This window comes from Macadamia integrifolia, chromosome 1, assembly GCF_013358625.1.
Source record: "Macadamia integrifolia cultivar HAES 741 chromosome 1, SCU_Mint_v3, whole genome shotgun sequence".
Taxonomy (NCBI): domain Eukaryota; kingdom Viridiplantae; phylum Streptophyta; class Magnoliopsida; order Proteales; family Proteaceae; genus Macadamia; species Macadamia integrifolia.
The window spans coordinates 2,037,214-2,051,316 of record NC_056557.1 but is presented as its reverse complement, the minus strand read 5'-3'; the positions used below and the strand labels follow the sequence as shown (position 1 = coordinate 2,051,316).

Here is a 14,103-nt window from a genome sequence, read left to right as displayed (position 1 = left end):
ATTTGTGTTTCTTCTTTGTTTTGAGCATACTGATGTGGTTGGGGGTGCCCAGGGACTTGGCTCAAGGGTAGTGTTTCTAACCTCTTCCCCTTGATCAATATAGATCATATTCATAAAAAAATAAAAATAAAAACATGGTAAATCATGAGTACAAAGCTGTTGGAGGCTCATTGGCTTGTAATGAGCTGGATACGTTTTGTGAGCGATATTGGTTCTCTTTTTGGTCTTTTGGATCAGTAAGCATGGAACAAATGAACATTGTGGGTGGTGAAAATGCTCCCCTTATACAGTGTTATAATATTGGTCATAGATATCCACCGTCTGTACTACCATTTAGTAGCATTCTAGAAATTCTAAAGAAAGGTAAAAGGAAAGAAAAGATTTTACTTGTCAAAGTAGTAACTTTTAATAAGAAAGTCAACGCCATAGAAATCATGTGCACAAGATGCACTAATTGAACTATTATACAAGGGAGCATACATTCCTTGACAGGATACAACATTCCTCATTCTCTCTTTCATAGAGAACAAAACTCAGAACCAGATGCAATGGCTGAATTTAGTACACAACTCTGGGCTCATGCTTGTTAGATAAATAGCCTAGATCATCCACAGCTATTAAGTCCAGAAACTAAAGGAACTAAGTAAACTAAGTTCATATTTAACAACAATAAACAATAATGGAAAATGTATCAGAATCAAGGTTCAACATATACATATTTTGGAAACTGTGGAGCACACCCACTGACCTGCAGCCTGATACAGTAGCACTGTCGTGCCATCTCCTTAGAAATATGCCGATCAAGCTCGAAATTGTTACGAACATATCTTGGAAAGGTTAATCAAGGAATAGGTGTATGCTACTATAGGAGAGTAAGGGAAAATTGATCTTCTTTTCTCATGTCCAAGAAGAGGCTCGTCTCAAAATTTATTTCTTTCTTATTCGTTTTGATAAGCGACCTTCTTCCTCCCCTGAAATATATGGATCAAGCTTGCGAAGGTTTTGAACAAATATGACAGCCTCATCTCGTCTACCATGCTTACAGTACCAATCTACAATGCAATTGTATGTGTTGTGGTTCGGTCTGCAATCATGTTTGACCATGTATTTGACAACATCAACTGCCTCAACAAACATGGAGTGGGCTGCATAACTGGCAATGAAGGTATTGTAGGTTATAACATCAGGAGTAAGTCTAGAATCCTTCAGTTCGGATAAAATCCGAGAGGCATCCTGCATCCGGCCCTTCCTTGCATATGCAAAAATAACAGTGTTGTAAGAAATAATATCTGGCCTCAGCCCTGCCGCCTGGATTTCCTGGAGGATTTCTTCTGATCTCTCAAAGTCTGCTGATCGACTATACATATAAATCAAGCTATTGTAGGTCACCAGGCTAGGCGTAAACCCACTCTCATACATGAAGTTCAAGATCTCATTTGCTTTCTCAACCATCTGCCGACGACCATAGATGGAAACCATGGCATTCAGCGTGATTATGTCGGAAGAAAACCCTTTTCTTCTCAGTTCCAAGAAAGCTTGTTCTGTTTCCTTCAGAAGGTCACTCTTGCTATTAACCAGAACGAGGGTCTTCAAGAGCACAGCATGGGGTTCAATTATACCAGAATATATCTCTTTAGCAAGAGCACACATTCGCTCAATCTCCTTCCCATTTGCAAAAGCATGCAGCAAAGAGCTGTATGAATTCTCGTTTGGCTTACACCGACCTCCATCCTTCATTTCAGCAATTATCTTCTCTGCTTGTACCCAAAGCCCCCCACGAGCCAGTGCAGCCAAGACAGCATTGTAAGTAGAAAGGTCTGGACTAACACCAGCATCTAGCATCCTCTGGTAAACAGCCATGGCCTGGTCATATGACCCGCAGCGACTGTAAGCACTGATCAGCGTATTGAAAGTGTCCCTTTCAGGTACAAACCCTGCTTTCTTCATTTCCTTGAACACCCCAGACACCATAGAGTCCATACCATTCTGGCCAAACACTGCCAGCAGAGAATTCCAAGTAACAATATCAGGGCTAAACTGGCTGTCCCTCAGCTCTTGGAAGACCTTCATCATCTCATCAAATTTTCCACGATTCCCATGCATCTTGATAAGGGCATTGAAGGTGCACATATTAGGTCTGCAGCCAGCATTTCTCATCTCCTCAAAAACTTTCATGGCAGACTCATCCTTACCGGCCTTTTCAAATCCCGACAATAAGGTGGTGTAAGTAAAAACATCTGGTTTAATTCCCTTCTCCAGCATCTGGGTCTTGAGCTCCACTGCTTCCTCCAAAAGCCCATCTCTGGCATAAGCAGAGATCAAAGAATTGTAAGTCACAATGCTTGGAGGAAACCCATGAGCTTCCATCTCCTCCAACACCTTCATAGCATCCTTTGGCCGCCTGGATTTTCCATAAACATCCAAAAGTGCATTATAAGTGACTTTGTCTGGAGCAAAACCTGATAATTTCATCTCCTCAAAAATCTTAGCAGCTTCTTCATACAAAGAACCACGGCGGCAGCAACTTATCAGAGTATTATAAGTGTATGAGTCAGGGAAAACACCCTCCTTCTTCATCCATTCAACAACCTCAAAAATCTTACTCCGTGGCATACCCATCTTACCATACACATTAAGAATCACATTATAGGTTATCAAGGTAGGTCTGCAACCTTCTTCCTCCATCTTCTTGAAAACCGAAACCGCCTCACGATACCTTCCATTTCTCGCATAAGCAGTTATGAGAGAAGTGTAAGCATAAACATCAATTGGGAAGCTGTCAGTATGGAGACTGTGAAGCAGATTAGCCGCGGCAGAAACCTGGCCATCTTTGCCAAGAATTCCGAGAAGAACAGGGACAACAGGGCCTTTCAGGAGGGATTCAAAATCAGGGTGGCTTTGCATCCACTTGAAGACACTCAAAGCTAGCTCAGATTTCTTATAGAAACCCAAGGCTTTAATTATGCCCAAGAGATCATTTGATAGAGAATCTAAGTCGATATGGGTCAGAGTACAGAGGATTTCATCGACATTAATGTCTGTGGCTCTGCAATTAAGAAGTGTTTGGAGGGTTTTCTGACCTTGTGCGGAGAGACCATGGGAAGCCCAGGGCTTTCCTCTGTTGACGTCACGGGCTTTGCCGAGCCGAGTTCGTCTTCTTAGGAGGTTAGGGGGTTGGTTGTTATTGAGGTTTCCAGGAGGATTTGGGGTGTGTTGGATGAGAAGCTCCTGCAGAAGAGAAGTTAAAGATGAAGAAGAGGAAGAAGAAGGGTTGTTGGGTGGGTGAGATTGTTCAGAGAAGATAGGTTTCGAGGGAGGGGGGCCTGGTAGCAGTATGGGTAGAGCGAGCTTGTCTGCCATTGCGCCAATAGTGTTTGCTCTCTACTTCAAATCTATCGTCACTCAGGACTTGAGGGTGTCTATTGCCTTCGTAGCAAAAAAAAAATTTGGAATGTGGGGCTCAGAACTCAGGAGCAGAGAGTACCGTTTCAGTAATTGGGATCGGATCGGTCGACGATCCAGATCGGCCTACATTGGGTTGGATCGGACAGATTTACTCTTTTTTTCTTCTTTTCAAAATTTTTTTTGTTGGGTGATAGAATGCTCCCAGGTTGCATGACTACTGCACCAATGTCAGGTCAATGGAAGGACAGGCGGAGGCATGGTGTCACCTTCTCCAGATTCGTATACGAATTATTTGATCTGATGTTTTTTAAATAGAGCAAGGTGTGCATGAATACACATGTAGATGATCTCAGCTTGTTTCTTGTCAAGTCTTGTAGACATCATATTGCTCCCACCCTACTACTCTTCAAAGTCCCCCTTGTTTGGTATTTACAAGAATGAGGGAGAGATATACAATCGTAATAAACAAATGAAGGGCAGTGATCATAGTGCATGAGAAGATAATTCGTACGGGTTAGAGGGGGGGGGGGGAATGAGTGGATTATAAGGGACAAGAGGAAACTGTTGAATTGCATCAATGGTCAGTGACACTCCATGACCAGCGAAGGCCTTACTGCCTTTTTTTTTCCTGTCCAGCTTATGGGCAGCTCAACTAATCTTCAAGGAGACTAGCGCAACTACCCACCGCCACGGTTTTCATTTAAATTGCAGATGCACAGATGGAGAATTGAACCTGAGATTGTACGCCTATCCACATAATCCCGAATTCGCCCTAACCATCTGAGCAACGCACGGGTGGGTAGCCTTACGGCCTCTAATTAATCGAAATCCATCAATGTTGAGCAGCATCAAATGACGATTGATCAACAGAGGCCATTGTTGAGCAAGGCGATATTAAACAAGGTCATTGTTGTCAACACCCTCAGTTGATCCACAGATTCACTGGGTTTTGGTAGGTTATGGATGCAATGCTTGAAACAAGTTGAGTTGCAGATTGCACACCTCATGCCAAAAATCAGTGATAACCTACAATGTTTGGTAGGTTATATTTTTTGCATATGATCAATGAATCCTGAAGTGATAAACATGAGATTTGTTGAAAATCAAGCTAGATTACTTCTAGAACTTGAATAAGGTTGATCTGATATATGAATTGGAAGTTATTTCTAAGACAATAGATATGGCTTGTGGCTTCAAGACAACTCTTGCACATTCAGCATCTTCAAGCCTAATTTCCAGCTTCTGGTACTTAAATCGGGGTTAAAAAATGAAGTTTGAATTCCTCTATGTTAGATCTCATTGCCTCGAGAACATATCCATGGTTTAAAGTATCTCCGATACCGATACGATACCCTCCAATACGTATCTTAAATTTAGCCTATCAATACAATACACATCGATACGATACAAGGAATTTTTAAAATCTTTTCGTATCGATATATATATCCTACGATACATACTGATATGTATCAATACACCACCGATACACATCGATATGATACGACTCTATGGAAAATATAAAATTGAGGTGAAATATACGTTTCGGTATGTAACGGTGAGTATCGGTATGTATCGATTGGTATGTATCAGTGAATATCGGTACGTATCGGTATATACCGATACAGTGCACTATAGTCATATAATGGCCAAGATGGGTAGTTTTTCAAAAAAAACACGATTTTTTTAGGAGTTTTTGTTCTAAGTTGCAGCCAACCATATTTCTCTCTAACTAAAGTGGAAATCAATATTGGAAACAAGGATTTTACATTTATAAGACAACTACAAACCTTGATTTCTTAGTGCTGATACGCTAATTTAGTGTTTATACGTAATACATGTTATCAATAGCTTTTTTTAACCAATTCTTTATGCAAAAGCGTTTAAAAAAATGTTTTCTATCCATTTCTGTGTGTATCTTTAGCGTATCTTAGTGTATCTCCGACACGATACGATACCCTCCGATAAGTATCTTAATTTTGGTGGACTGATATAGCAATCGATACGGATACTTTAATCCTTGAACATATCTGACTTCGAGAGAGAGAGAGAGAGAGATACTGCCATTTTAGTGATTGTTGTTCGTTGGAAGACTAGAAGGTCAACCAGCAATACCAGGCAGTCCATCATAAGGATGTGAATTTGTAACTAAAACTGTTTACCGAAATCGAATCGATCCGTTTACACCGAAACTGCAAAACCGTTTAGTAAATGGTGCAGTTATGGTTTTAAGTTTCAAGTTTTAGGCCGATTAGCTAAATGGGTCGGGTCGGTTTTAACCACGGAACCCATTGGTTTCAAACCGAATTAAAACCGTTTAAAATCATTTAAATCTTTTAAACCGATCCGATTAATCTGTATAACAATTAAATAAAGAAGGGGCAGTAATCCGTATAACAATTAACAATTAAATTAAGTGCCCATCCTGCTTTGGTATGATTTATTGCAATTCAGTTCAAGTTTAGGCTTTAGATCATGAACTTGTAATCCATATATGTTACTATGTTAATATGTTATCATAGATGGGGTGTTTTGGTTTAACCACCTATCATTTTAATATTTTATGTTGTAGAAGGCTGGATTTGGATGTTGTATGACATTAGTTCTAAATGCTTGAGAACGATCATGCAAAGAAATAACACTAGATTATCAAATTAAGACATACCATCGTATAGAATCTCTTATTTGTGGTTGCCAATTATTTTTTGATAAGCTTATGATCTTCAGTTTAGAGATGGTTGCAAGTTATAACAAACCGATTGTGAACCGCTTTACAAACCATATGGAACAAATCGAAATCGAAACTGTTTAAAACCGTGAAACCGACACCATTTAGAAACCGTGAAAATCGAAACAATTTACTAAACGGTCACGATTTCAGAAAGTGGAACCGTTTAGTAAATAGTGCGGTTATGGTTTTAGTCAAATAAATGTGAACCAAACCGATCCGCACCATTTAAACCGAAACCGAACCAATTAACACCCTTAGTCCATCAAACCAGTGCGGAAGACCGGATGAAGACCAGAAGAAGCATCTCAAATGCGACAAAGTTTTGGTCCTTGAGCAAGAGGGTTGATCGTTTGCCAAAGGGGTCAATCGGCTACAGTTTGAAATCTCCATTTTGTAGCTTTTAGGTGTAGGTCCCATGTATGGCCAATGGCTCCATGAATTTCTTTTTGAAGTACTTTGTGCCATATAAAGACAGTTTGGAATGTCTTGAAAAGATGCTTGAGAAGCATTTAATCCCAAGAAGCCTTAGAAACAAATAGAAAAGAATAAGATGAGAAGAGCATCAGAAGAGCAGTAATATAAGTGCAAAGATAAGGTATTGGTACTCTTTGTAGCAAGTGCTACTAAACTTGTATGACTTGTATGTGCAATACATTTTCTGACTAAATTTAGATCATACTCCAAGTAGTCCTTTGCACCTTGGTCATAGCAGAAAGATGAACATTATATATTTTGTTGTGGTGTGTGTAAAACACTAATTCATCCCCTCTCAATTTGTGTTTAAAAACCCAGAATCAAGATTCGGATTGATCCCAGCCGATTCTGAATCTGTATCAGCCAAAATCAATCCAGAATCTGTTAGAATCAGCTTAAATGCATCCTAACCCTAGTTTCCTTACAGAAAGTGAGCAAGCCATTTCAACCAGATTGACCGGAATCAGTATCAACCTCGATCGATTCCGATCCAATACGATAGTTAAGTCTTTCAATGTCGCTGTCAACAAACCTGAGTCCATTACAGAAGAGTTACAAGCCCTGTTTTGAGAGGGATTTTCTATTCTTCTCTTGGTAAAAGTAATATCTGCTGTGAGGGAATTCATCAGTAATGTCCCCACCGAGCCAAAAACCACAAAAGGTGTAATAAGACAATAAAATTATAGGGCAGATCAGGGAACTTACAGAAAAGCACTTGACTTTTCTGAAAACCTTATCTTGTATAACAAATGAACATGATATCTAGGGCATGTTCTTTGATGTGCAGACTTAGAGCTTGCACGGCAGAGGGCTTGCCCATCCCTCTAAAAAATTTCATGTGGTCTCTGGTGGATTAAATATGGTGGAATCAACACAGATATCAAATTAAGGATAATAAAAACACAAATCAGAATTAGCTAGGGGTTTAAGAGTGCTTACGCAAGTCTCAGAGTTGCCATAATCCGTCTCCTTATCTAGATTCTTGCTTCAAATACCTTGAATTTCTTCTTTTTGACACATGTTTTGTTTTCAATTTATTGGTTGAAGATACCTTTCTAAAGGTCCAGCCCCATGTGCATAATCATATAGCCATCTTGGTCCTTCACCTCCTTGGTCATCTTTTTTCCCTGCTTCTCCTCACTCCTCTCCTCCTCATCAGTCCCCGCAATCTCTTTGTTTGATAGCAAGAACTCCAACAGTGATCTTTTTCTGCCTTCTTGGGAAACGAAGATATTCCCAAGTCCCTACCCCATGATCAATCAAAAGGATTGGATGAGGAAGTTCCTTCATTAGGCTTCATTGCAGTGGGCACCACCACAGATGATGGTGAGGATAGCTACTAAAAGGTTGATGGCTGAGAGAAGAAAATGGCTGAAAAACACAGGCCAACCCAGTTAGAGTTTCTGTGGGTTCATAGCAAGGTTGTGAGGAGTGAAAAAAACCCAGCAAATCAGAAAGAGGATATAAGATTGGTGAGTTACCAGAAAACCTTATTTCCTGCATGTCTGGAGTTACTCATGGAATTATATGATAGTCTGTTCACCTCAGAGGTGCAGACTCTGCAGCAGCAGTAACTGCAGAGAACAAAAATATACATATTAAGGAGCAGGCAGCAAGCAAGGGAAATCATGGTTCAAACTAGTATTAATCAGAACTGTTGCAAATAAGATGGTGGACTCTCTTCAAAAATGCAGATTCAAGTGTTGGCAACTATTCATATATTGTTTGTACAGCAAAAGAAACAACTAGGAACCACATTTGGAAGCATGGGGCTAAGGCAACAAGCAGTTGTGTATGGGTGAGGGAAAGGACCCCATCTGCTTGCAGGTTTCAGTAGAAAAGTCAGTAGAAGTCAATTCATTTGTAGAAGAGTTTCAAGCTAGTGTCCTCTTTCAGTAAGCAATAAAATTTGAATTTCCCAAAAGAAGGAAGAAAATTTTTGAACCATTGCAGATGTCCCATTTGACCAACTCGGCGGAAAAGAGCACATTCCCCAGTGAAGAAATTCAGGACCCTAGCAGAAATAAAATATAAAATAAAATGCATCTATCACTGACTAGGTCAATGAAATTAATATAGAAGAATAGGCAAAGGTTAAGCATTACATTGAGGTTAGGAATTAGGATATCATCACAAGCTTCATTGCAAGATGGTAAATTCAATATGATGTTTCAGAAGAACAATATATGAAGACTTGGGGAGGAGGTTTGCTGAAATGTTCGTAACTTGTCGCTAAATTTTTCCTTGATACCATTTGAGTAAAATCTTTTAGAAGCAACAATAATCATTTCTTCTAAAACCATTGCATTTTTCATAACATACCTCAGAAACATGAGTTCATTTTCACATCCTTGGAGATTCCACATCTCTACAGCCTTGAGGTGATGCAATGGGTACTTAAATGGCAATTCCACTTCCCAATTGTCTCCATCGTTTACCATGTCCAACATAGCCTAAATAAGACCAAAGAAATGATAACTAAAATTTCAACAATGGTACATACTTCTAAATGGAATGTTAATGAACCAAAAAATGAAATGGTTGAATCACTAAATACTTAACAATTACCTCATTACAAACTGGGTGCTTTTCATACCATGATAAATTCTTCTAGTTAACCATAAAAACAAAAGACAAAATTTACAATAAGAAACTCAATGGAGTTAAGAAAATTAAGCAGGAAATAGCTTTAAAAGGTAATATACTCTGACTATTATAGAGGTTGGTCGATTACCACTGTTGACTCCAATATAAAGTCTCTATGTTAGGAGAGCACTTGAGTAAATATACAATTGCACAAAGGCAGTCTCTTGAAAACCATGTTTTCAGCTTCATATAACTCAAATTACAAAATGGAGTTGGCAGACATTCTAATACATAACGTGGGGCTTCGGAGACCCTCTTCTCACATGAAGCAAAGAACAAAAGCATCCAAAAACAGTTCAGATTATTAACACTTACAAGACAGAAGTCTAAGAGATGGCCTTAAATGCTAATGTCCATTTTTTATGGTGCCAACAAACTTCATTGTACTTTCACAAAATGAAAACCAAACATACCTCAAGCAAATAGGCCGATAACGTCAATGCTTTTACCCTACAAAGCCCTCGAAGACATTTTATCATACGCTGAGCATACACTTGCTTCCTCTCAAAAAAAATCTCCACCAATCTTCAAATGCACGACCGTCCTCTATTTTCATATCAAACTCGGCACTAACCAGAGCAGACAGATTCCCTAGGAAATAGTCTTTTGTCATGTAATCAACACACCTCAATGAGGTAAGATTTGGGGACCCATATGTTGACCTTACAATCATCTAAGCCACAATGATCCATAAAACAAGCTTCTATTACCAATTTCTTCAGCTCATGCAAACAAATAATTAGATTCTCTGCGTACTTAAATTGGCACATTGTTAAATATAATGTTTCCAAAGCTGGGCAGCCAGATAATATCTTGGCAATCAGTTTCTCATCCAGATTAACTAATTCAAGATGCAAAGTTTTCAGTAGAGGTAAATTCATTAAACCAGAAAGTTTTAGCTCCACTGGGACATAATCCATGTCCAACTTAAAGAGCCTCAATGATTTACAAGTGAACAGGCAGAGCGGTAACTCAAAGGGTTCTTTTGGTCTGATTTTGAGATGGAACTCCTGAACAATACGCCTCACTGCAACAAAGATCCATGAATGAATGCGATTTATGTCACAATACCAGCCACAGGAGATACAGAAATTCTGTACATCAGAGCTATTCCGGAGAAGCAGTACCCTGTCCACGAAATCCATAAATCCATTTTCGGATTCATCTCTTCCTCCTATCCTTGAGAGAAAGTAACGATGGCCAAAGTCTAAACTGGGCACAGAAGACGAGATATATCTCCATCTTCAGGACAATAAGCTGGTCCGTACAACATATCTCATGTCAAGGAAAGAAAGTATGCGATGAAGAATGGCTTCTGGTAATTACTGATTCTGTCCTCATTCTCCATCATTTCAATGGCAGGCCCCATATCTGGAGGCTTCAGCTTTCTAGAAGTGCTATTTTCACTCTCCACCATGTCTGTTACAGACCTTGCATCTGCAGTCATCAACTTCTTACCAGTAGTAGAAAGCGATGATTTTCTTGCTCTCAATTTTTTTTTTTTTTTTGGGAAATCTCCTTTGGTTTTTGATTGTGAAACCTGAAGTGTAATTCCTAGCCTACCTTAGTCCAAAGATGGATTAACTACAGAAAGAGCATGACGACGTACATGGTCTGAGGAACCACTCTGAAAACCAAGATTGACAAGGATCTCTAGATTCTCTACCACCACATCAACTCAAATGGTCCATTATGTACAAATGAACAAAAGGAAATATCTTAGAGGCCACATTTTACTGTACAGAATAGAACCAAAGGGTAGTTGGAATGGTTTTGTCCACATGGGCTAACCATGTAAGAACTCTATATCCAGAAAACAGCCCAATTTCACAAACATCCAAAAGAAGAATTACGAAAATCCCATCAGCAAACAAATGGTTCAATATCTCAAATGGTGAAATAATCAAATAGACAACAAAGTGAACTTGGCCAAATGCCTTCACAAAGTTAATATAGATGGGATAGCATGATCTGAGATCTTCCCTCTGTAGATTTGATGATGCCCAAACCATTAAGGAATTCAAGTGATAGAAATTCATGTCCTTTCAAAGCCAAGTGGAAAATACCCTGCCCGCTGATTATCATTCAGTTTCCTGCATATGAGACTTTCAAAGGACTGAATTGGAAGGTTTACACCAGTGCTCTAAGATTTGATGCACATTGAATTATGAAAATTTAATTAATATAAAATCTAGCACACAACTTCTAACCTATTGTTAAAACAAAAGCATACTGAAGTTACTATTAAAAGACAAGCCAAAAAAGAACCCGATCTTCTTTACACACAATCTGATTTTGTGACTGCAACTTCCATCTCAAGTTTTCAAGGACTGTACAATAATTTAAATTTTTTTGGCAATGCGTGCAGGTTTATACAAACTGACATGGAAAAAATTATGCTGCTTCTTCAGGTAAATAATTTCAAGTGAACATCAGACATTTTAGTTATCTAGATGTATGTCTTGACTATTACTTATATATGCACCAAGGTACAAATTTGACATTGTAGTTATCCATAAGTTCAATATGATACTAAAATGGCATTCACCAAGTACAGAGTTTCCTGGAAGCAGTAGCATTATAAAATTTAGAAGCAGCATTCAGATGAAAGGAAGAATTCAAGCAAGTTGGCCAACTGCCTAATAGTCTGGGTAAGCAAACAACCGACTTATGGCAGCCCAATCCAAATGTTTAAGCAACAGATTAGTTCAGTTCTTTTTTTTTTTTTTTTTTTGGGGGGGTGGGGGGGAAGGACTAGTCCCTAGGTTGACTGTTAAGTGAATGGTGAAGCTTGTCAAGATTTTATAACACCAGGAATATATTTGCAAACTTTAAGGCTGCTGGAAGTCCAAACTTCTGTGATGGTTAAGCTTCATTAGGATAAGCTGATTGCAAGTTTGTGCATCCCCTTTCAATGGGAATGGGAATCCCTCACCAGAATGCAAATTTAAAAGTAACTGGGTGTTTTAATATGTGAATAAAACTTCAACTGCTCTGCTGACAAAATAACTGAAAGATCATGGATATGTGTTATGTCTTGTGTAAACACTAAACAGCATGTAACATCTCGTTTGAATAGGCTGAGGTTCCACAATAACAAGAAAAATCACAAAACTATTAAGAAATACCTAAGCATTTGATAAACACAACCAAGAGTGATCTATCACATTGTGATTTTAATTCTGGATAATCACTTGAGGAAAATGATTGTAAAAGCCTGGTCGAGTTTTAACACTTCATCACCTATCACATGGCAGTACAAGGGTAGGTCCATGTGATAGGACCTCACAACCATCTTGTTAGTCAAATTTCATCCTCAAATGAGCAAGGGGAGTGGCACTAATTATCTTGCATTTAGTTTCTACAATCTACTGAAAAAATAAAAGGAGTCTTCTAGTTATGTCTTGCTAAAATACATTTCCAAGATCCATTTAGGGAGAAATTGAAAGTTCGACTCTCTCATTTAGACTACTTATTACATTCATGTATCTAAAGAACTGAGATGTTAGAATCCCTAGATGTATTGTAAGGCCCCAGAAAAATCCAAATGTTAGTACTGTAAACCAATGTTCTGAAACTCAGTTCAGCCCTCGACTCAGTAGGCCTACTGGAAGCTGGATCAACAATTCAACCATCCGGATCACCCTGTGGCATAATGAATCCAGAAAGAATTCAACCATCGGGATCATAGAAAGAATTCTATCCAAAAAACCCATCCTTCGATTTCTATATCGCCAAAACCAGTCATTTACAGAATCTCACTTACCCCCTTATTTGTTTATGGTTGCCAAAGAAAATAAAAAGACTCAACTACCCCTTCCATTTAATATTTTAAATTAATAAAATTACTCTCAGGGTTCTTACCTAGTTACCTTCGTTATAATGAACTCGATTCTTTCTTAACACCATTCAATGTCTTCTCATCCATGCTTCATTGCTCATCAATTTAGATCAACAGATAAGAATATCTCTGTCCCTCATTAGCATTTTTCTTATGGTCTATATGTTCATGTCATGCAATTGATGGTGAAGCACTCAATTGACATTACTGCAAAAAGAAGTTCACCATATTCTGTTCAAAACCAGCCAAGAAAATTATTCTCCTGTCTATGTCCTAGATACGACTGTCCTCCCTCTCCATTTGTGGAACAAAAAGCTGGTGCATCTATAATAACCTATTGCAAACGTGATATGTTTCAATTTCACTCTCTCCATTGTGTAACCCAACTGTCTTCGATCTCTTCTTGTGAGGATGGATGGTGGGTAGGGAGATAATGACAGGACAATACACAGAGTCTGCATTACTCATCCTTCCTTGTGAGAATGGAAAGTTGAGGGGAGGGAGAGATGGATGGGTCCGTGAAGAGAGATGAGTGAGTACAGTGTATGATTGTTTTGCTTGCAAATGTGCTTCAATGTGTATATAAATTGCATCTCCTTCATCAATTCAGATATTAAACTTTTTAAAATTATTTATTTCCAATCATTAACTTTCATTCTAACTGCCCATTTGCTTTTTCCTGCAGTCACGGGAATTTATCTAGTAATAGAACAAAAGGAACAACAAACCCAAGAAAACTTGCAGAAAATTTGTAACTGTAGGAACTTGCAGAGAAACAATGTCAGAAAAAGGAAATTTAAAACTTAAAGGAGCTAAGCGGTGAGAGTGGGAATTGAGAGTACATGACTTACCTTAGGTCTTCATTCAACACCGGTGGGAGCACCAATTGCCGATAAAACCATGCCTTGGGGAAGGAGAATGCGCCAGTGTGCCCTTAGGGTTTTAGCAGCAAAATGCAGGGGCTTCAAGCATCAGGACTCAAGAGAGAGAAGGGGTTTTGACATTTGAA

General features: G+C 38.8%; 1 protein-coding gene and 2 pseudogenes across 1 annotated transcript; all 3 read right to left on the bottom strand.

Moving 5' to 3' along the window:
• Positions 1 to 423: 423 nt before the first annotated feature.
• Positions 424 to 3,587, bottom strand: LOC122083094 (pentatricopeptide repeat-containing protein At5g02860). The gene has a single exon (XM_042650817.1). The coding sequence runs from the start codon at positions 3,358 to 3,360 to the stop codon at positions 928 to 930; it is 2,433 nt and encodes an 810-aa protein (XP_042506751.1). The 5' UTR covers positions 3,361 to 3,587; the 3' UTR covers positions 424 to 927.
• Positions 3,588 to 7,467: 3,880 nt separating this feature from the next.
• On the bottom strand, positions 7,468 to 9,866 carry LOC122079420 (annotated as a pseudogene).
• Positions 9,863 to 10,575, bottom strand: LOC122079415 (annotated as a pseudogene).
• Positions 10,576 to 14,103: the final 3,528 nt, after the last annotated feature.

Bases quoted from the DNA above. Each gene is read 5' to 3' on its own strand.
- LOC122083094 (XM_042650817.1), bottom strand. From the start codon at position 3,360: ATGGCAGACAAGCTCGCTCTACCCATACTGCTACCAGGCCCCCCTCCC.